Source organism: Colletotrichum orchidophilum, assembly GCF_001831195.1.
Source record: "Colletotrichum orchidophilum strain IMI 309357 chromosome Unknown Scaffold_5.1, whole genome shotgun sequence".
Taxonomy (NCBI): domain Eukaryota; kingdom Fungi; phylum Ascomycota; class Sordariomycetes; order Glomerellales; family Glomerellaceae; genus Colletotrichum; species Colletotrichum orchidophilum.
This window is the reverse complement of record NW_019172961.1, coordinates 263,851-286,102: the sequence shown is the minus strand read 5'-3', so window position 1 is coordinate 286,102 and position 22,252 is coordinate 263,851. Positions and strand designations below refer to the sequence as shown.

General features: G+C 50.2%; 8 protein-coding genes across 8 annotated transcripts; 5 read left to right on the top strand and 3 right to left on the bottom strand.

The window, feature by feature from the left end:
* Window positions 1–64: 64 nt before the first annotated feature.
* On the top strand, window positions 65–1,014 carry CORC01_00999 (uncharacterized protein; the record flags this gene model as incomplete). Its single annotated transcript, XM_022612655.1, has 2 exons — window positions 65–230; window positions 284–1,014. The coding sequence occupies 2 exons, from the start codon at window positions 65–67 to the stop codon at window positions 1,012–1,014; spliced, it is 897 nt and encodes a 298-aa protein (XP_022480816.1).
* Window positions 1,015–2,207: 1,193 nt separating this feature from the next.
* On the bottom strand, window positions 2,208–4,061 carry CORC01_00998 (FAD binding domain-containing protein; the record flags this gene model as incomplete). Its single annotated transcript, XM_022612654.1, has 6 exons — window positions 2,208–2,706; window positions 2,779–3,091; window positions 3,155–3,326; window positions 3,413–3,576; window positions 3,645–3,909; window positions 3,978–4,061. The coding sequence occupies 6 exons, from the start codon at window positions 4,059–4,061 to the stop codon at window positions 2,208–2,210; spliced, it is 1,497 nt and encodes a 498-aa protein (XP_022480815.1).
* A 2,561-nt stretch (window positions 4,062–6,622) lies between these two features.
* On the top strand, window positions 6,623–8,132 carry CORC01_00997 (uncharacterized protein; the record flags this gene model as incomplete). Its single annotated transcript, XM_022612653.1, has 6 exons — window positions 6,623–6,806; window positions 6,865–6,884; window positions 6,966–6,999; window positions 7,057–7,561; window positions 7,614–7,709; window positions 7,766–8,132. The coding sequence occupies 6 exons, from the start codon at window positions 6,623–6,625 to the stop codon at window positions 8,130–8,132; spliced, it is 1,206 nt and encodes a 401-aa protein (XP_022480814.1).
* A 1,139-nt stretch (window positions 8,133–9,271) lies between these two features.
* On the bottom strand, window positions 9,272–9,382 carry CORC01_00996 (uncharacterized protein; the record flags this gene model as incomplete). Its single annotated transcript, XM_022612652.1, has 1 exon — window positions 9,272–9,382. The coding sequence occupies one exon, from the start codon at window positions 9,380–9,382 to the stop codon at window positions 9,272–9,274; it is 111 nt and encodes a 36-aa protein (XP_022480813.1).
* A 2,200-nt stretch (window positions 9,383–11,582) lies between these two features.
* CORC01_00995 (uncharacterized protein) lies at window positions 11,583–13,091 on the top strand (the record flags this gene model as incomplete). Its single annotated transcript, XM_022612651.1, has 1 exon — window positions 11,583–13,091. The coding sequence occupies one exon, from the start codon at window positions 11,583–11,585 to the stop codon at window positions 13,089–13,091; it is 1,509 nt and encodes a 502-aa protein (XP_022480812.1).
* A 161-nt stretch (window positions 13,092–13,252) lies between these two features.
* On the bottom strand, window positions 13,253–13,852 carry CORC01_00994 (Mpv17/PMP22 family protein; the record flags this gene model as incomplete). Its single annotated transcript, XM_022612650.1, has 1 exon — window positions 13,253–13,852. One exon carries the CDS (start codon window positions 13,850–13,852, stop codon window positions 13,253–13,255), a length of 600 nt encoding a protein of 199 aa, XP_022480811.1.
* A 4,375-nt stretch (window positions 13,853–18,227) lies between these two features.
* On the top strand, window positions 18,228–19,304 carry CORC01_00993 (parallel beta-helix repeat protein; the record flags this gene model as incomplete). Its single annotated transcript, XM_022612649.1, has 1 exon — window positions 18,228–19,304. The coding sequence occupies one exon, from the start codon at window positions 18,228–18,230 to the stop codon at window positions 19,302–19,304; it is 1,077 nt and encodes a 358-aa protein (XP_022480810.1).
* Window positions 19,305–20,100: 796 nt separating this feature from the next.
* Window positions 20,101–21,807, top strand: CORC01_00992 (uncharacterized protein; the record flags this gene model as incomplete). Its single annotated transcript, XM_022612648.1, has 4 exons — window positions 20,101–20,566; window positions 20,619–20,721; window positions 20,775–21,354; window positions 21,415–21,807. The coding sequence occupies 4 exons, from the start codon at window positions 20,101–20,103 to the stop codon at window positions 21,805–21,807; spliced, it is 1,542 nt and encodes a 513-aa protein (XP_022480809.1).
* Between the last annotated feature and the right edge of the window lie 445 nt (window positions 21,808–22,252).

Below are 22,252 nucleotides of genomic sequence, written 5' to 3'. Positions count from 1 at the left end.
GACTAATTTTCCTCTCAGTTTGCGAGATTTCTGTTCACTTTGCCACACAGTATTCATCTGGACAATGGAGAATTCACAGCTCTCAGCTTCAGTGACCTATGCTGTGTCGCGCTCACGTGGCAAACAACCGGGCGAGTCCCTTTACAACGCCAAGCTAAGGAAGATGAGGAAAGCCAGAGGACAAGCGAGGTCCTCTGACGAATCTGAATCTGAGGACGGGCTTGAGCCAGGTCAGTTCATGCAGCGTCCCATGATGGTCCATTTTGCTCAACTGACTGAGTAGGCGCTGTGGTCCTACATGTAATGTACAATCGCAAAGTTGTCTTGCACGCCGACAAGACTGTCGTCAAGTCCGGGAAACGTATAGCTCTGGGAGAGGCAGAGGCGCTGAAAGTCGCTGCTGATGCTGGAATCCCAGCCCCGTGCGTCCGCAACGTGCATACAACTTCTGATGGTCAGGGCCACATAAGTATGGACTATATACAAGGGCAATCCCTTGATAAATTGTGGCCCGACATGTCGGTCCAGCAGAAGAAAGATATTGCGCAGCTGCTCCGGAAGGTGGTTGAAAAGATGAGATCCATGACTCCTCCTGCCCATTTTATTGGCGCTTGTGATGGCACCGAAATCCGGGACACGAGGCTACACTTTACCTACCATTCCCCGCCGTGCTGTGATGAAACGGCCTTCAACGAATTTTTGCTATCGGGTCTGTACGAACACACGCCCCCGCTCGTGCGGAGAGCATTCTCTCGGCGACTGCGAACTAGTCATCGTGTTGTTCTTTCCCATTCCGATCTCACAACCAGAAACATCCTGATTCAGGACGGGAAGATTCAAGGACTCGTCGACTGGGAAGATAGCGGGTGGTACCCGGAGTACTGGGAGCATGTCAAATTCTTCCAGCGCACTGCTGATAAAGATTGGAAACAGTATGCTGAGGACATTTTCCCCGAGCTGTATCATGACGAGCTGGTCGATTTCATTGCAATATCTAAGTGGCAGAACTCGTAGCTAGTGTGTGCGGAATCTCAGTGACCTCTTGCTTCGTTTCAAACCATTCTTTAACCACCTTTCATTACGCAAAAAGTACCACGACGTGATAAATTTGATAAGCGCTTATATTAAGTTATAAACGTTCATAATTTTCCAAAAAGCGCTTATTAACTTATTTTATTTATATATAACTTATTTATAATTCGTTAAATTTTTAAAAGTAATATATATAACTAGTTTTATATTAATTATATATAAAGTGAGATAGCCGCCGTAAGATAATAGGGTAGGTGTGACATTTCCCCATAGTCATCTGGTAGTTTAGTCACGTGTTTGAGGCGATCCCGTGTATTTAAACGGGCTCGCCGTGTCCCTCTACTTAGGAAGGATAACAAGAAGAATATATATATCACAATACCTATCTTATCTTTCGTTTTGCTCTTCATTGCTCTTCCGTATTACTCTTTAATCGCATCACTCTTTACGACCAACACGCCTAACCCGTGTACCTACCCGGTTAGCCTACAGTCTTACCCCCTCTGTCAGAGGTGTCCTCTGCCAAGGAGACTGTGTCAATGGTCGTATGTGATGATTTTAGTAGACTAGCTGGACTATGTTCCGCGTGAAGAGGATTCTTATGACTGTTTCTGATCAGACGATGTTTGCTTGCTCACTCGAGGCGAAGACTCAAATTATGACAGGTAGTGTCCTTTACCTGCCTCAGAATGTTTCATCCCCGTTGAAATCTTTGAACACGAACATAATATCCATGGGACAGTACTTATGGACCTCGAACAACGAAAGGGATACAAATAAATGGAAAGCCAATCCAGAGGTAAGAGAGGATGAGTTCCTATACTGGTAATAATCTAGGAGGAATTGGCCATGCCTTGTTCCAAAATTTCGACGTAAACGTACAAAAATGATGTCACCAGGTGTTTTTGTCTATATAAACTAACACAAATATGTAAATACATACAAGGAAATATGGTTATTTACTGAAATACAAATACACTAATTTGAGTGCAAGATATTGGTACAGGATACTGATATCGGAGCTAATTAGTAACAACGAATAGTGAAATAGGATTACAGACCCTATTTCCAGCTCTCTCGGGCCTATACACGCTATACTTCATGCAAAACAATCTGCGATGCTTCTGGAAGAACAAAACTCCATACTTTACAGTTACTAACCTAGGTACGTGTTCTTAAGCCGGAAGCTTGAAACCGGTCCTGCGGAGCTTCTGGAAGACTTGATCGGGGTCGTAATCCTCGGCGACGGACTTGAGGAAATCCACAGTTTCCTTGCCATGACTCGAGAGCGGGTCCTGGTCCTTCCAGGCGTAGTTGAGGTACTTCCATTCCTTGTAAGCATCAATCTCCTTGGCGTACTCGTCGATGGCGGCGCGGAACTCGAGGGCAAAGGGCAGAATCTTCTTCTGGTTCGCGGGGGTGTCGACGGTCAAGGCAATGAGCCACATGATGGTAGGACCGTCGGCGACAACATTTTCCAAGCCGAGTGAGTTTCCGCCGTTCTCGAGACCGTGCTTGACGATGGACTGGGTGACCGGCTGGAATTGGACAAGAACATTGAAGTCAGACTCGGGCGCGGCTTCCTTCATTTTGCCTGAGTATTCCTTGAGCTTGATGTCGATGAAGTCCATGATACGGTAGTCGTTCGTGGTTTGACCGACCATCCAGTTTGCACTATGTTCGATATCAGTATTGCCTCGCAGATGTTTTCACGAGGAAGAAGAAGAAGATGATGAAGTGACTTACTATAGGCCCAAGGGAGTGGGACCAGTGAACTCTGGAACGAGATCGGCAACAGATCCAACGCGGACAGTGCTGGAGATGTTCGGAATTGGGAAGTACTCGTCAAAAGCAGGTGCATCTGTCTTGGCTTGGACGTTGGTCAGGATGGATCTCAAGGTGAAGCCGGACTTGTCGTAGTACAACGCGACGATATTCTGGCTATAAGGGTCGTTTTCCATGTTGTTGGCAAAGTTCAGGTAGGCATTGAAGACATTATCTCTCTCGGTGAGGTTGTAGGTAACAAAACCGCCCCACATCTGGGTCGAGTCGACGGTGCCTTAGAAAAAGATGTTAGTCGAGATCAGGCCTGGTATGTCATCAAACACCATGGACAACTCACGAGTATCAATTCTGGTGACGAAGCCAAAGTTTCCGGAGCCTCCCTTGAGGGCTTTCCAGAGATCTGCATTCTCATTTGCGTTCGCGTTGACGACGGAGCCATCACCAAGGACAACTTCGAAGTTGGTGACTGAGTCGCAAGCAAAGCCATGTGAGTTCGTGTGGAAGGAGTACTGCAGAAAAGGTTGTGAGCAAATGATCTAGATATCTGCGCCGGCACGAATGCGGTGTATTGAAAGGCAAAGATGACATTACTTACGCCGCCACCTGTTACGAAGCCACCAACACCCACGACTGACGCTCTACCGCCAACGGCAACAACGTCGTAAGGATCAAGGGTAGAGAAGACTTTTTCCCAGTCTGAGCCAGGCTGTATCGAAGCAATCTTTGTTCCTTCGTCATAAGTCGTGGTGTTCATGTAACCTGAAGGAAAAGAGTTTGTCAGAACATGTCATAATGTTACGGATGGTCTTGCCAGTAGAGATACTTACCAAAGTCAATGGTGACACCTTTCTTGACGCCATTGGATCCGGTGAAGGCTGAGTGAGCACCGCTTCGGATGCCAAAAGGACATTGATTCCGATTCAGGATTTTTGCTATCTTCGTCACATCTGAGGTGCTCTCGGGCAGCACCATACACCATGGATCTTGCGCAGCATTTGCAGAGTAGTAAGTCTCCAAGCGCGCATCATAAAATGAATTTTCCTTTGTAAAGACTTTGCCTTGCAGGTCTTGATCGTTGGAAAGGGCAGAGCACTGTGGCCAAAGTCAGAGATGATCGCTACTGGGAAGTGGATGGGGAGGGAGATAGGAGGGTAACGTACGCACACGCAGTGAGGACTGCGACCCCTTGCTGAGACAGTCGAGGCAGCCAAGGCCAATATCGACAAACCTGTTGAGACCCTCATGATTGCCAGAGTTTGTTTGACTGTGTATTTGCGCACGAGCTCCCGTAGTAGCTGCGTGGGGATGATCTGATGGGAGGATCAGGCTTAGTGGCAGGACGGCGGCAGATCAGACGAGGATGAGAAGAACTATAAACTTTCGAGTTGAGGTGTTCAAGACAATGTCTATTGCAGGTGCATTCAGAATCAGCGATCAAATCTCCAGGGAATTCCGTGTCCGCAGTTTTAAGTTCAGACCGACTTGGCCTCCACCGTGGGCCAGCGTCCTCGAGTGAGGACCGGCATGGGTCGATCTAATTTGATGTAATGCAACCAGCGGGCAATTTCTTTCCCAGAACCTCAAATCCCGCAGGTCAAGTGGAAAGCTGTACATAGAACGGAAGAATTCTTCAGCTTGATGATGGGGCCAAGAAACGTGTTTCCTGCCCTCTCGGAGCTTCTATCCGCGTTTGGGTTGGGTAGCGCCTTTGCACCTGGACAGCCTTCCATGTCATCGTGACAAGACGTGTTGGAACCGGGTTACATATTTTTTTTAAAGGAACTCAATTATACAAGAGTTAAGAGTGATTAGGCCTCGGTCTCGTGGTATTGTCATTACGAATGTGTCTTGGGGGCGCAGAGCTAAGCTGCAAAATGTTTGTCCGCCCCCATTTCTACTCCATCCCCAACATGCAATACGACGTTCTTGGGATGATTTCCTTGGGGTTTCGGAACCAAGGTGTGCTAGGCGCTGACAAAGGTCAGACGTTCCGACTTGGCAGTAGGGGTTTCCTTGTCTTCGGAGGGCAGGAGATAGGGCTGTAAATAAACCAGCGTCGGTGAACTTGGCCCGACCCCATCTAGTGCCCGCCTCTCCGATACGATGATGCCTGCCAAGTCGGTTACCGCCAACAGTCGCCTCCCACTTCACTGAAGAAAACCACTTTTTTGGGGGCAAATAATGGCATCCTCCTCTGCCCCTTTCCTGCGCGGTATCTCGAGATATGGGGCGGAGTAGTTTCGCAGATGATAATGTCTATTCTGCTAATGGCCAGAGACACATGCTGTGGGGCGCGTCTCCTCAACAATCTCGAACATATTGTTGGTCGAAGAGGGATAATACTCTGCGGCATCGTCATCTCCAAGGAGGTCATCTCCGAGTTTTTGAACAGCCGCCTCCTTATTCTTCTTTTTCCAAATTGTGGACAGTGGATGGCGAGTCATGCTGGTGAAGCTTGAGATGACTTACTTGCCCTATCCATGCCATGCACGGGAGCCGTTGAAGGCTTTTGTAGGCCCAAAGTGGGAACGTAAACTTTATTATAACGATCGCCTCCAAGGGAGCAGAAGCTCTGCTCTGCGACTCAGTGTGTTATATATGCATAGACAATACAGAGTATTTGGACCTTATGAGGGATAAGTATACGTGCAAAGATACAGAAAAGGATGGGAGATTGACCGTACGACGGGGGACCTTCTAATCCATTCCGCCTGAACATGGATTCGCGCTCTAGGATTCTAGATCCATTTCCGTATTACGAAGCAGAAGAGGCGGGTTTGCTCTTTCTACCCGTGCCGGACCCTAGGTACCGTTCCATTACGTCTGTTGGAACTTGGGGGTCGCTGTCTGGCTCTGTCAGCTTTGACCAAGATCTGACGAAAAGGGCGGAGGATCTGAAAGCTCGGCCGCAGATTCCTCTGCAAATGTCTCAAGTTTTTCCGACCCCTGATGCCGAGCACAATGATAGAGGTCTGCGAGTGCGAGGATAACCGGCAACCAGGGCCAAATGGTCATGACGTTCCTCTACCATTGATTGTGTCCTGGAGATTGGAGCCACCGGTCCTTTTGCCTTGGCTGTCCCAATCCCTTGTCAACCCCAGTCCCGGCGGCCCGCTTTGTGACTGGTCATTCTCATACGTTGCACCACCCCCAACTACCGGAGCTGAACCCCAGTCTAAAGAGACAACTTCCAACACTCTCCAGTAACAGAACATCATTGTGAATTCGGACCAGACTTTTCAACCGGGGCGCGGATCGACCGGCAAACACTGCGCCTCTTATTAATGATTGATGGCAGTGATCCCACGAATGCAAAGCTGCTCGGTTTGCAGAACATCCAGGTCAAGATCTCGAGCAATGATTGCGGCGAGATTAATTATAATAGGAAATCGAACGCAGCACAAGACAGGAAGCCTATCCTTGTGGTGGAGTAAATGCCTCCTGGGTACTTGACCGTTGTGGAGGATCCCCATTCCATGAGTCACGCTGCATCCCACTTATCAGGAGTTCTCGAAAGGACCTCCAGTGATCCATGCTCCCTCTCGCCAATGTCCAGAGTTCATCCCGTCGAAAAGAAAATATGTAAGGAAGTGCCTGAAGCCTGCAATTTCGCCGAAGGGGGGAAGCCATAATTTTCTACGTTGAACCCTGGTCCTTTACACTCGCGGGACGCCCGACTATGGCCGCCGAGGATGGCAACTGAATCCGATAACATGTATATACGCTTGATCGGATGCTTCTGTTTCCCTTTTCGTTGGACCCAAGATATCGGTTGCTCGTGACTCTGAACCATTTCATTGGCATCATGTCGGAAGCCTCTGTAATCCCAGCCCCGCCGGGCGTCACGGTCGACTTTGACCACCCGCGGCAGCAAAAGGTGCTGGAGCATTATCTGCTCTTTGGTATTGGCGGTACGATCGCCTTCATTGCCCTGTGCCAAAGGTTTTACACCAAGTTGTTCCTCTCCAAGGGGCTGCGAGTTGATGATAGTGAGTTATATTGCTTCGTAGAACTGGTCCTTTGCCATTTACTGACTGTCGCCGAAAGTTTTGATGTTTCTGGGATGGGTGAGTTTGAATCCACGATCCACTGATCGCTCTTCAGATCATTGGCTCTACCAGATCGTTGCCTGACCATTCTTCGTTCAGGGTGCCTCCGTTGTCACTCAGGCAATGCTTGTTGGTATGTGTAACCCATCTTGCATGCTGCAAGTCATGGATGTTGACTAGACTGATACAGCTTCTATTGCCAAAGGTGGCATGTGCGCCCATGCCTGGGAGATGCCAATGTCTAGATTCGTCCAATATTCTATTGTGAGTCGTGACGCAGAAAGCCTCCATTACTCAGGTCGTGCTGACCTGGCAAAGACCACCTACGTAACGGCGCCTGTCTTTATGCTGTGTAATGGCTCCACAAAGTTGTCCCTCTTGGCATTCTATCTTCAACTTTCGCCGCAAAAATGGTTTAGAGTAGCAGTATGGACGGGAATCGCTGTGGTATCATTGTATACAACGTGCATCACTGTCCTGATGCTTTTCCACTGCAATCCCGTCAGGAAAGCCTTCGACTTCACCATCACCGGCGGAAAGTGCCTCGACGTTGGCATTCTGTACATGGCAACGGCTGTGTCTAATATCGTTACTGACGTCATGCTATTCATTCTGCCGATGCCCATGATCTTCAGTCTACGCATGAAGATGGCATCAAAGATTGGCGCTGTTATTATCTTTGCCATTGGATCAATGTAAGTGATCCCTTTCCAAAAGTCCAGTTACCTGCCGCTAACTCTATTGAAGGACTGTGGCTACCTCCATTGTCAGACTTACCTACCTGCCTCCATTGCTCAAAAGCGTGGATCCATCATGGGACGCCGCCCCTGCGAACATCTGGACGTAAGTAATTTCCATCACTTCTTGTCTTTTGATTGCCCTGACACCTCTCTCGATAGATTCATCGAAGCCAATCTCTTTGTGATCTGCGGTTCCATGCCCACCCTGCGAAAGTTCTTCAAGCATTTCGCGCCAAAACTCATGGGTTCCTCAACAAACCCGTCATCGTACGTCATTGGAGGATACCGGATGTCATACGCGCATCAAAAGTCATTGAATGCCATGAGGAGCCGTCAACGCAAGCAGTACGAGCAGTTTCCGGACATGAACGAGATGCACACGTTCAACACGGATCGGAAGCGAACGGACGAAGAGGAACCCGGGTTCTCCTCCGTAGTTGTCGCCGCAGGCGGAAGGGGGAGCGGTGACGACAGGAGTGACAAGGCGATCTTGCAGACAAAAACCGTCACTATAGAGCGCGAATGAGGAGCACGTGTCCGTAATGTCTAATGACTTGGGCCGGGTGTAGAGGATACAAGATTTGCATTGGGCTGGAGTTTGGTCAATGGGTTACTGTATAAGGGTACTGGATAACTGGCTTTGGATGGATCTTGCTACATTATAGAGTCGAGAATACTCATGTTTGGTGTAAAAGATAATATATCAAAATGCTGTTTAGCGCTTACTTGCGTTGACTGTGCAACTAGGACTCACAGATATCATGTGCACTGCATTAGCCCCGTAGCGCGCTAGAAGTATATCCACAATGATATGAAATTGCTGAAGCTGGATGAAGACTCAGCCGAGGATAGTTTAGTCAACCGCAGTTAGAAAAAAAAAAAAAAAAAAAAAAGAGGTCGCTTTTGCACTTTTTCGTTTGTTTTCGTCAGCGTGAGAATTCTGAGATCAGGGTCTTCAAGTTTATCGTACGACTTGACGGGTCTGGAAATAACCTGCACGAGCCATGTCGCCTTCCACCTGATTTTGTCGTAATGTTGTTTTCGGTACCTCGTGAGCCGGAAGTAGCGGACGGCATAAGCTTCGCCGTCAGCAATCAGTGGGATAGGGGCTGGTGAAGTACTCGCTTTCCAGGTTATTCCGGCTCAAGCCGACAAACCTCAGAGTGTTGCTCTTCAGACACCTTATTAAGGTTTGGTGAACTAGCCAAAACTCCATTATAAAACTGGGACCGCCATCAATTTGAGTTGTGTATATGAAATAGCGGCTATTTGCTCGTGCGTCGTGGGCATGGAGCTGCCTGTCGGCTGAGTACCGCGGTCATGCTTCGGATGTTGCCGAGCGAATCTCTCGGCGAGTCGTACCACATATTCCCCGTCGTTGGCTTCGATTGGGGGAGGGCCAAGGGTGGGTTTGGTCCAGTGTGGCGCGTGTGCCGTTTTATGAGGGCACCTTAGCCACACAATCTCGGGCTAGAACAACATTGCCCCTTGAGGTACGGATAACAGGGGTAGTGATCCTTTCGCGACGAGAGGTCAGTGAGTCTCCCAACTTGCAAATCCTCCATCGAGTCGTGCGGAATGCTGAACTTGGTTCTCTTGATGTTCTCTGCCAGAGCCACGACTTAATTGAGAGCCAACTTGCCCCTATTGATGTACATCTCTCCCCTAATGCTTTAGAGGGAGAGCTCGGACGACAAACTCGGCAATCTCGAAGCGATATATCAAGACGACGGTAACTGAGCCAGACACGGGAATAGCAGCCATATTATAGACCATATTAATTAGAACGACTAAGGTCGTTATTTATATTTTACCGCTGGGTATAATAGAATAGTCGGAAAGAAACCCAGTAACAACGCAGGTCTAAGAAAGTGAGTAGTCCTCGAGGGCTTGCATCGCAAGTACTTTACCTTCGCCAGCGGGAAATACTGTCGACTCTCTGAGAATCACAAGCTAGTTGCTTCTCTTCGTGGCTACGCAACTAAACTTATACAGCATTGTCATGGATTAAAGGACGTGCTACAGGGTATGAGTGATCCCCACACATTGGAGGCCTATCGTTTCGCAACGGTCGACTAGTTTGCGGCTTTGATGAGATCGGGCTCAAATTCGATTCAAAAACAAAAGTTTATCGTTGAGATGACGGCACTGATCGAATATGCCTCTAAAACAGTGCCTGTCTGAAAATAGTCGACGGTGATGAGACGGGCCCCGATTTCGGCCTTTTTTTTTGTTGGAGGGTTGTCCTATGGTAAGAGGTTCAGAATGCGTGAAATTTCAAATCCAAATAATCAGGCAATGGCTTAATTTTCTTGCCATGATAACCGCGCTATGAGCCCCGTCGCGAACGAGGCTTTCGACGATAGAGCTACCCATGGCACCTATGTCTCTGGCGACTACAATGACGTATATTCGAAGATCTGGTTGAAATATTGATGACGATCATCATGCAGGAATCCCGAACGAAAGGCTGACTATTTTAGGTGGACGCATTGCACTCCATCGTCATGGCAAGCATCGAAAATCACTGGAATGGCGTTGCGGTTCTGAATATAAAACACGGTTCAGGTTTAGCGATTCAATTGCTTTAGACAAAGAACCTGAATTTCATCTCACGTGGCTCCTGACGTGCAGCCAGCCACAAGATCCCAATACACATGCGTCATCGTCTTAATAACAGTAGAAACTACTAGTCGGCCTATTCAACTAGCTGTTGTACGGATTCCGCCTTGCGATGCGATCCATTGCCTGATTGCGTACAATGTAGGCGTGTAGCAATCTCTGGAGCCAATAATGAACAATCCGGGACTGCGCTTGCTTACAAATGAAATTATTGTTAGCAGACATGCATCAGTATGACGTCTTGCGGGAACAGACCTATGAAGCTGACTAGGCGGCCAGTCACAGATATCAACATGTATTTTCTCCCGAAAACTATAATTAAATCTTGTTGACCAGATCATGCCTTCACTAAGCTGGTTTATCTCAGGGACACCGCGGAATTTGGTCTGAACCAGCGTTACGGGCCAGACTCACCTCCCAGGCCCGCACTGCTAACCAAGCTACAAGTCGGGGACTTGTAGTAACGTGCCTTTCATGCATCAACATCAGGTTGGACGATTAGCCCGCTTGGAAGGTGTACTAGTTGCCACTTTTGCCTGTATTAACGGGTCAGCTCTTCATAAACAGGAATCAACTGTCAAGCCTCCGTCGATATTCGATACTCTCGTGAAACAATTAGGCAGTCGTGACGTTTGCTCAAAGTATGGATCTATGTGATGGATCTAAACTTGTAGCCAGTGATCTAGAGTGTGAGAGCCTCCATTTGTAACTCTGTATCCTCAAGAGTTTATAGTCAATTACCTTATAAAGATGTTTTGAACTGGCACATTTTCACGGTGGAATCTCTCTATAGTGAGAGAACTAATTGTTTACTCAGCTTGAAATCGAAAAGTTTCAAGGTTACAAGGCTTCCGATCAAGTGAAAGTTTATGCTCATAGAATTTGGCTTTATTTAGCTAAAAGAAGCCCTTTCTAGCGTTGGGTGTCATGTATTTACCGTCTATATACATTTGTGTACGGCGCGGTACAGCTCACTGGGAACGCAGTTAATCATGGCAGAATCGTGGTAGATATCACGCTGTGACAAATCACTTTTTGCATGCAGATTGCACTCGTTTCCCTGACGTCAAGGTCACCCTCAGTCGTCCGACGATGGTGCTGAGGTTCAGCTCATACGGAGAGAAGTCCGAAAGATATGCAGTCTTGACTGACGCAATGCTTCCGATGGCGGTGACCATTGACCCATAATTGCGCATTCCCAACAAGGCAATCTGTAGCGTCGCCAGCTTCGGAGTCGCGAAACACCACCACAAATTCTTCCCCTCACACACGTAGCGTCCTAGAGCTTGATCACCAGATTCTGAACGTAGTAATTACTCCAATCTAGCTTTTTTCGTGCTGTGAACGTTCTGCAATGCACTGTTCACCGCCCCTTGCCAAAGCCGTCTTGCTCTTTTCTTGCATCGTACCATCCCTCGCATCACAATGCACACCTTCGACTCCTGAAAAGCCCCGCGTCTTCCTCTTGAGCGACATCGCCAACGAGCCCGACGATGCACAATCCCTCGTCAGGCTTCTCGTCTACGCCAATGAGCTTCATATCGAGGGTCTGGTGGCGACGACGAGCGTCTGGCTAAATGACACTACCCGCCCTGATCAAATGCACGATATTGTCGACGCTTACGGGGAGGCACTGCCCAATCTACAGAAACATGCTCCCGGCTGGCCTAACGTCACCCATCTCAAGGGTCTGATTGCCTCCGGCCTGCCGGTCTACGGCATGGATGGCGTCGGCGAAGGAAAGGACAGCGAGGGCTCAAACAGGCTAGTAAAGGCAGTCGACGCCTCGGACGAGCCGCTCTGGATCCCGGTATGGGGCGGGGCGTCGGTGCTGGCGCAGGCGTTGTGGCACGTCAACGCGACGAGAGTGCGGTCCGAGATTGAAACCTTTGTCGAGAAGCTCCGCGTCTACGCCATTTCCGACCAGGATAACGCCGGCTCGTGGATCCGTCGACACTGGCCGCAACTCTTTTATATTGCCAGTGTCCACCACTTTAACCGGTATGCCGTTGCCGCGTGGGGCGGTATCTCGGGCGAGCAGTACTACAACTTTCCGAGCTTCTCGAGCCAGGAGGTTATATCGCCAGATTGGATCAGGCAGAACATCCAAAGCGTCGGACCGCTGGGGGCAAAGTATCCTGATGCCGATTTCATCATCGAGGGCGATACACCTTCGCTCCTCTACCTGATCCCCAACGGGCTTTCCGACCCCGAGCATCCGGAATGGGGATCTTGGGGTGGCCGCTATGGTCCCGTCACCTACGGTGAGGGTCATTTCGCAGACACGGTGGACGTCCTGAGGGGGGCTTCAGGAAGGACAATCATGAGTTCGCAGGCTACCGTGTGGAGATGGCGGGAGGCGTTTCAGAATGACTTTGCTGCCCGCATCAAGTGGTCCGCCACTTCTGAATTCGATGATGCTCAGCATGCCCCAGTTATCGTATTGAACGGAGACATGTCCCGCAAGGTTGTCAAGATGATTGTCAAGGAAGAGGACGTCATCGGGCTCGATGCGGGAGAGTCTTGCGATCCGGACGGGGACGAGTTGACGTACAAGTGGTGGCAGTACCTGGAGCCATCGTCAAACAACAATAATCCGGGAAGAGACGTTGGCAGACTCGAACTGAGTGATACCAACGCCCCCATCATCACGGTTACCATGCCTTCAAAGGAGGTCCTCCGCGCCCCAGGCAGAAATCGCCACCCCAATGAAGACAAGCACCTGCATCTCATCCTCGAGGTCTCTGACGGCACGCTGATTTCCTATCGTCGGGTTGTCTTCACCATACTCGGTCCCAAGGCAGGGGATGACAAGTCTTCAGCCGAAAAGGCGGTTAAGGATGTCGTCCATGATGAATTGTGAGCAGCCGATGAATTATGACGAGAATTACTCCTGGTGGCAGGCAAGAATAAGGATACATGGATCAAGCATTCCGAACCCGATGAGAAACTCCATGCTTTTTGATGCAACCCTTGGTGTGTACAAAGAGAAGATAAAATGAAGAAGGCCTATCGGCATGCACGTTACAAAAGAAAGAAGGTGAGAAACATGTTCCATAGAAATCCAACACACATGCCCACCAGCGCCCGATATCCCACGGGCACGAGGGCGAAATTGAGCACAGCCACCAGCGGCCAAATCTTCCAGGCGGCCTTGATCAGGTCGAAAATCCTCTCGCGCCAGATCTGGTAGACGACCGGGGAGAAGCCGAAGCGCAGGGCCGACGTGATGAGGAGAAAGGCCGAGTTCATCATGAAGAGGCCGACGGTCTGGTCGACGAGGACCTTGCGGGCGACATTGAAGTAGTTCTTGGGCGCGGCGGTGCTCTCGGGTCTCTCGGGCTTCTCGATTTTGGGCTCGACGATAGACGCCTTTCTTCCCCGCCGGCCGCGGGCCGACAACGAGCCCCAGTTGGGGAACTGGTCTTCGAGGAAGTGCTGCCACCAGTAGTTGATGTGGCCCTGTATGAAGCCAAAGGTCGCGAACTCGAGCACGCGGCGGACGTCGAGCGGGGCCCCGGCGCTGCCGCCGGCCTGTCTGTGCTGGTTGACGATCTGCGCGGTGAAGTTTGCGGTGCCCTTGAGTAACGAAGACTGGATGGCCGTGGCGAGGAGGGAGGGCATTATGGGTGTAATTTCAATGTCACCTCGGAGTACAATGTATGCAAGTGGAATGGCGGCAGGCGTTATGGATGGCGCGCATTGAGGCTGAGAATCTCGTGTGAGTTGGAAGGCTTTAGCTTGCGGTTGGGCTGGGTTTGGGGGGCCTCTCTAGCTGGGTGTTTGAAGTTGCGGTGTGGTCCATTAATAATTTGGGACCACGTTGTTCATACCAGCAGAGCACAGAGCGGGAGGAGCTGGAGCTGGAGCTGGAGCACAGAGCCCGCCCTCTGTGTTTGGTCGGCCAATGTCAGCGCCGACATGGTACCCAATCTCGGTAACGCCCTGCCGCTCCACAGATGAAACAGGAAAGAATAACCACCTCGTTATTGATTTGACTACCAGTAAGGTACCTTACAAGTGGACAGATCCATTTGTGGTGCTAGATTGGGAGATATTTGCTTCAACTGTGTTTTTGACAACGTCTTTGCTGACCAGTGTTAAGAACCGGCTGCCTCTGGAGCCAAAAGCAAATTGCGTTCGGCCACGCCTGTATGCCTTTATCCGGGTTTCGCAATGCTCTGGTGAATGGCACTTGAGCAATGTAACAAGTAGTCCAACTCTATGTCATGGAATTAATGTACAACAGATTGGACGATTGAGCTTGCTTTAAATGTTTTCAAGTCGCTTGCCGCTCTTTGGCTTGATGTATGCTTTGCCCCACGCACCATGAATGCCAACACCAATCATAGGTGCTCGCAGCAAGTCAGGGAGTCAGGTGCTTAATTCTAGTGCCAGTCTCGTCTGTGAGCAGCAGAATGCAACTTAGAGTGACCTGGGCCATTTCCTATACACAATATAGCCAATGCGTTTGTATACTTCCCTCCCAAATTGCTCCAGTACCAGTCCATACTGGTGCTGCACTCAAACCTCGCCTTTGTCATAGCGGCCCTATCACCTGTCGCATAGCTGTCCAGCTTCAGGTAAAGCAAGGAAGCGTGCCCCGTTCAACGCTACGGGACCTTTCCAAGTCACCTTGTTTATTTCACCACTGCCGTGCCGTGCTTGGGAAGAACTCTGGCTAGGTTGTTTTGGTACTCGCGGACCCATGACTTCCACGCTTGTACAAAATTCCTGCATTGCCAGGTCAATCTCGGCAGAGTCCTGGACGATGCAAAGCGCGTCAACCCAAAGATAGCCGATGCCAACTTGGCTAGCGACTGAAGTTGCATCCTGTATTATGGTTGATAGGGAGGCAAAATCTATTCAAATAAGCTTCTAGTGTCTCGGTCAGCGTCATATGTTATATGGATCACCGATTGTAATCAATCCATCGAGATGGCCACTCACGTGCGAGGGAAGACCGGGTGGTCTTTGGCTGCTGTTCCCTGGTCCAGCAGTAGCTGAGTGCCGCGTATAGGTCGCATGCGTCTTGTGCATCGCGTAATCTCCTATTTCCTATGCTCGATAAATTAAACAATCTTGAAGGGCGTAGCCCAGGCTACCAACCGAGCAAGTCACATGTTGTTCGTTGCATGTTGTCAACACACGACCAAAATGGATGAAATTGCGAGAATACAACTTCAGAGTTGCAATGCCCATCAGCAGACACAGAACTCATATACGGGGCAGCTTCTTCGCCTGATGATCATAAACATACGTCCAAAGTCAGAAAGCAGTCAAAGGTATCTAATAAATTACACTCGGCCGACGAACCTTCTCGGGTATAGACTCTGAATCTCAAATTGGAGTCCCTGAGATACCGGGAATGAATTCCGCTGTCGACTAATTCCCACAAAGAAGGATTTCACGGATGTCACAACCTGATTGTCTTTGGTCCATAGAACAAAGACGAGCGAATGTAGACTTTGAAAATGGTATCGTAGGTGTCATGGACTTTAAGAAACTTTGACACTGGTCACGAACTTAAAGCCTCACTATAAATAGAGTGCATGGCCATGTACAGAAACACACTGCTTATGCGGCAGGGGTGTAATTCTGAAGTCTCATAAAGTTCTCATAAAGTTTGGCTAGCGTGACTTGCGTAAGGAACCCGTTGCCCGGGATGGCCTTAGCTAGCTGTTTTGGAGTGGCCGAAATGTCACGGCACCCCCACAAGCTCATCATCTTCTGGTAGTGTCGAGATATCTCTCGATTTCGCAGTAGCTGAAAGCTTTGGTGTTGGTAGACATGACGCTGCGGCCTTTGTGAGATGCATGTTGCTACCGGCGAATTGGACTTTGACGAGAGTTACGTGGCCAGTAGTATCGTCGATACCGTGGGCCAGCCCTCTCGGCCAGATATTTTTGCCCTGCAGATAAGGGGTAACGTCCGGCGCTGGAGCGGGCGCGCCGAGCCCAGCTAATTCAATCATGTGTCGCGGTTACCGGAGTTGCCTTCTAGCCTAGGACTTGCAGAAGGGGATAACTCTAGCATGTCATAGGTGAACCAGGTGATGAAGAGAGTGCTCTTGAAGAACGGAGTTTGAAGCCATAATATAATTGGCGATGGTAACGCGATGAATGAGGAATAAGTAGACTTTACATGTTACAGTGAATGTCCTCAATAAACTTGATGAATCCGGGACTCGGTGGGCCCAGCTGGGGAAATAATGGTTCGTCTGATGTGGCACTCAGAGGTGTCAGTCTTCCTGCTCCGGAATAGACGGCTGGCTAGTAGATGAAAGTTCACAAGTACGATGATGAATGCCTTTTTCATTTCTTTCACTTTAGCAGTCTTTTGTCATCGAGCATTGAAAACGCGGAGCCCGCTGGCCGATCAATCCCCCTTTTAGGAAACAAAACTTTTCATTGCAGTTTCTTCGTGATTTAAGAAACTCTTTTTCTTTTCGGGTTTGAGATCGGGCTCGTTTTCGCCGAACACCGAATGTCCAAGGTCAGCTGGTGGTCCGGGAATATCAGAAAAACTTGCCTGTAATTCTCACTAGAACGGGTTCGGGCTAGACTTGTTACTTCACTTTGAAACCAATCTCAACGTCGCTCGGCACTGGGGGAAGGCATTGCGCAGACAATTTGAGCGGTGACTTTGAGTTCCCTGCAGCGGTCACGGGTTGTAGTGTGCCAAGGCGGGCTAATTCAACCTTTTCTTGTCAGGACCAGCTAGCTCTCTCCACATTTTGCTTCCCACTAAGAAGGAACGAACGCAGCCGGTTGAACAAACGCCAGGGCCATCGGTAGACACACAATGACGTGTAGTATCCAGATAAAGCTCTGCATAGTCCATGAGCTTATCCGTAGTGAAGTTTTCATGACAGTCTGCAGAATACCGGCAAAGGCACGAATTCATCAGTCACAAAGGTGGGGGAAACAGGACCGTGCATACGCCCACTAAATAAAGTCTACCAATCTGCTCAGAAGACCATGCGACTTTTAATTGCTTCCTACCGGAGCATTAAAGTGCGAGCCGAAGAATCCGTCTCGAAATCCCCGTTTCCGCTGCCCAATAGGTCCAGGCCTTGTCATCGCAGGTCTTCTTAGAGCGGCTCCAAGCAACAACTTCGGATGACGTTTCCCGCTCAGTGGGACAGTCGAGCTTGCAGCAGGAAGTGGCTGAGGCCTGAAGTTAAAAATATTGTCAATATGAGACGCTTCCCCTTGCGCCCGCATATAGTTTGTACATCTAAGGCTTATCATTTCTTTGGATAATGATAATGCCGCATGTCTGGACTTGAGTTTAGGCTCTGCCAAGCATTGAGTCGACGCTAAAAATACAAACTTCAAGAATCAAAAGAGAGAAGACGAAGAGGATTCAGTAGCATCTTCGTCTCTCGGCCCGAGATGGAGAGTTTCTTTTGCACGGAATATACCCGTCAATTGTTTCTTTCGGCCGGTTCGCGAGCAATAACCTCATTCATCTCACGAACGACGACAAGCAAAGACAGTATCGTGCCAAGACTCGACGTGCGAGCCAAGGCACCGAAGTTTCAAGACCATGGATCAGGACGGGCTGTTATCTTAGAGCAAGGGATCCGCTCCTCAATTTTGCTTCTTGAGGAGGCCATTCGTGTAGCTTTCGACCGACCTGGCGACTCTATTACCCAGTCTCTCCAGGCCGTTGTGAAACCCTGGCCTACCCGCAGCCACTCCAGACCCATGCCGAGCCGCCTCCAAGCTCGCGGTAGATGAATGCGGAGGATGCTTTACTGGGGGCGGGCTCAATTTCGTCTTCCAACGAACATGCTTGCCTCTTGGGACCATCTACCGGAGTGGCGCGCATCTGGCGCATCGCCGTCTCCACCTGGTTGAGTCGCTAGGGGTCATATAGATATGAACAGAACAACTCGCCGCGTCGAGTCGTTGCAAGACAAAAGGGCTTGGATAATCACAGATTCTACTTTGTCATCATTCTCTATCATCATTCGTGTAGCCTACATATTATCATGGTCAAGTCCTCCATCCTCACGGCGGTGCTCACACTCGCCTCCTCGGCCGCCGCAGAATGCGGCTTAGGCACACCCGACGCAAAGGTCACCGGCTCCGGAAGCGCCTTCGTAGCGACCAAGGGATCCAGCCAGGTCTACAACGGCTCCGACTACCTCGCCGCCATCCAAGCCGCCGTCGACTCCATCAGCAGCGGCCAGCGCGTCTCTATCATTGCCTCCGGCTCCATCGGCGCCGGAACCATCGCCATTCAGAGCGGCAAGACCTTTGAAGGCTGCGGAACCATCAACGCCGCCCTCCGAGCGCCTCGCGGCGCCATCGAGGTGACAGACGCCTCGGGCGTCACGATCCCCTACCTCACCATGACCGGAAACCCGTACTTTGCTCTGCGCTGCTTCGGCACAAAGGACCTCACCCTCGGCACTATCAACATGGATCTCAGCGGCACCGAAAGCATCGGCATCCGATTTGACCGCGACCAGGCCGCCAATACCAATGTCAAGATGGGCACCGTCACCGTCACCGGCGCCGGCAGCCACGCCATCGAGACCTGGAACATTGACGGCCTGACCATCGACCAGGTCATCGCCAAAAACTGCGGCCAGTGTGGACTGCTGCTCCAAAAGACCACAAATGCACAAGTCGGCTTCGTCTCCGGCACTGATGTTGGTGCCACCACCGGCTACGCAACCCTCCGTTTCGCCAACAACAACGGCCAGCTCCCCGACGGCAGCTACACCCCAAACATCTTCGTCAAAAACGTCTTCTCCCGCCGCGGCGGCCGCGGCGTGTTCTGCGTCTCGGAGTCGGGCGGTGCTGTGATTGACTCCATCGACCTCGCCGACAACGTCAATAACGCCATCCTAATTGAGAACTGCTACGACGTCACCATCAAGGGCGGCAAAGTCAAGGGCGGCGGCCAGGTCCGCATCTCTGCCCGCACCGAGTTCCCCAACACCAAGGACATCAGCATCACCGCCGAGGTCGACGACACCACCGTTCTTGAGGACCCCTGCGGCGTGAACATCACGTGGAACCTTTCTGGCAACGCCCCTCGCACTCTCTGCCAGAAGTGAACAGTAGCAGTGGTGAACGGTGATGTGTGGACGTAGCGTGTTTTCTTTCTTTTTTTTTGGCAGTAATTTGTTCTCGAATTCTGGTTGTAGACGGCCATTGCCCATGTACATCTTAGTAACAAAAATCCTGGTGCTGTGCAGCTGCATCAATAGCCAAAGAACTCTCTTACAAGTGACTGACGCCGTGATACGAGAGGCCGAGGGCTGGAAACGACACTTCCACCACCTATTCCATTTGCTTTCCGCCGAATACCATATTGGTCGCTTATATGCGTGTTGTGTTTGTTCCGCCGACAATATCATTGGTTCTCTTTGAAGATCGTTTGCAAAGAAGGAAGTGCGAGCCACCCTTTGCCCCTTTTGAAAAGCGATGCAGCAAAGTTGGCCACCAGTCATCTTTCAAGATCGTCGTATTAAGCTTACTCGAAACGTCGTTGCGGAGAGATCTCCGCAAGGAGTTTCTGCCCCGCACAGACGAGCAGAACGTCAGCCGAGTTCCAACTTCCCTGCCAGATGTACGTCCGGTCGCGGCAGAAAAGTGCTTATTCTTGCCCCTTTCATTTCTTGTAGCTTTGTGGCCTTTGTCATGATTTCCCCCAGGTATCGCTACATCGTCCCACGCGGGAAGACTCTGGGGAAACGAAGGGGGGAGAGGGGAATTTCTCCCCCAAGGCTCCCCGCGTCTACAAGACGAGGTTAGACCGGGTATTTATAAGTCATGAAAAGCCGTTGAGAAGTTCTTACTGTTAGTAGCGCTCGTGTAGAAGATTTCAAATCTCCACATCTATTAGGTGAGATGTTTGCAAGAATCAAAGATGATCCCCTATACCAGGATCTCAACTGGCGCCTGGTCTTAATCGGCTGCGTCGCCAACCTCGGCGCCATGGGTTTCGGCTTCGACAACGGCTGGTGGGGAGGCGCGCTGGGTCTATCCCAGTTTCAACAAAACTATGGCGTCTACGACGATGAGCTCGGGCGATACGCAATCCCAGCAGAAAAGACATCGGTCGGTACAGGTACAGGCTCCGCTGGTATTATTATCGGCTGCATCATGGCTCCTCTCGTCACTTCCAGGCTTGGGCGGAAGAAGTCGTTTTTCGTCATCTCGGCTCTGGTGGGAACTGGTGTTGTGCTTGAGTCTTCTGCGGTCACCTCGTTCTGGCAACTGGTTGTGGGGAGAATCTTGGTATACGCGGGCATGGGGCTATCTTCCAACGTGACCCCCATGTATCTCTCAGAATGCGCTCCGCCACGGATCAGAGGTAATGTTAGGAGGACATTGCTTGCTTTACTTCAAGCTGATGTGATACACAGGCGCCTTTCTTGCACTCTACAGCTTCTTCCTCTCGCTGGGAGTCTTCTTGTCTGCCGTTGCGGTATACCTTTCCAGAACCAGGACTGATCAATGGCAGTATTTGTAAGGTGCTCCACAAACCTATAGACCTGAAGTATTGCTTACATCTGGAATAGAATTGTAATTGTTTGCCAGTTGTTCGTCCCCGTCGGATACGCAACCATGTACCCATTTCTCCCAGAGTCTCCACGCTATCTCATTTACCGTGGGAGATACGACGAGGCAGAAAAGGTTCTCACAAGGCTCTCAAATCGCCCAGAAACCATTCCGCAGGAAGTACAGCTTCTCAAAGCCCAAGTAGAGGAACAGCGCGAATTACACAAGGCGACCTCCCTCAAAGACTGCTTCAAGGGAACCAACCTCCGTCGAACCATCATCGCGATGGGTGTCCAGATCCTCCAGCAGGCCCAAGGCGTCTCTTTTATCCAAAACTTTATCGTCACTTTCATGCAGCAACTCGGCTTCCCAGACCCCCTTCGAACAAATCTCATGGTGACCGGGTGCAGCTTCGCCGTCCACATCATCACGTTCCTCACGTTCGATAAGATTGGTCGTCGACGTTCCTTGTCTCTGGGCGCCGTGGGCCTGGCTGGTACAATGATCGGCACTGGCGCAGCGACAGCAACTGGGTCTGCGGGGAATTACTCCAGTGCCGTTGCCAATAGCTCGGCGGCGCTTCTCATATTGTGGTATATGGTATGTCCCTCACTATTCCTCGAAGCCTCAGGAGGCTGATGTTAACCAATTCTTTTCAAGATTTACGGTTTCACTTGGGGCCCTGGCTGCTGGGTCGTCGCTGGAGAAATCGGAACCGGCCAACTCCGAGAGAAGACGCTGTTTCTCGCATCTATGGGCAGCTTTGTGACCTCTGTGCCGATCAACTTTGTCAATCCCTACGTTCAAGCACAGCTTGGCGGCGCCGTCACCTTCATCTACGGTGGCTTCTCGGTGCTCGCAGTCTTATGGGTCTTTTTCTTCGTCCCAGAAACGAAGAACCGTTCGCTGGAAGAACTCGATGAGATGTTCCAGGCTCGTGTCAGGACTCGTAGCTTCGACAAGTATATTTCGACTGGCTTGGGCGCTCAGATCACCATGGTGGAAGACTTTAGCACTAAGAAGGCCCAGTTGGAACAGGCAGAGAATGATTGAGGCCAAGTCATGCTGAAGCCCATCATCTGTGTCTGAAGCATGGCTATGGGATCAGACGAAAGACAAACGAAAATTCACCTGTTCAAGATGCGAGAAGATATTGTGCAAGACATAATTTTCCAAAAGGTCGCGAAGAAAATCGGCGTAGCAGATATCTACCAAACCGTAATCTCCGTAGAGCATGAAGAGAAACAAACGTCTGGGTGTATTTCGAGCAGGACAGCAGTCCTTCCTTCAATGCGAATTGAGTCTCTCCTAACACGCGTCAGATTCCTTCTGTCTATTTTTGATATGATACCCAGGTGATAACCTTGCCACACTCCATGGCCAGTACCTGTCTATATACGTCAAAGGCGTGTATTCGCCTTCAGCTAGTCACGTGAATAATCGACAAGGCGTTCCACTCGGCATAATGTTGCAATCGAGTACGCGGGATTTCAAGACG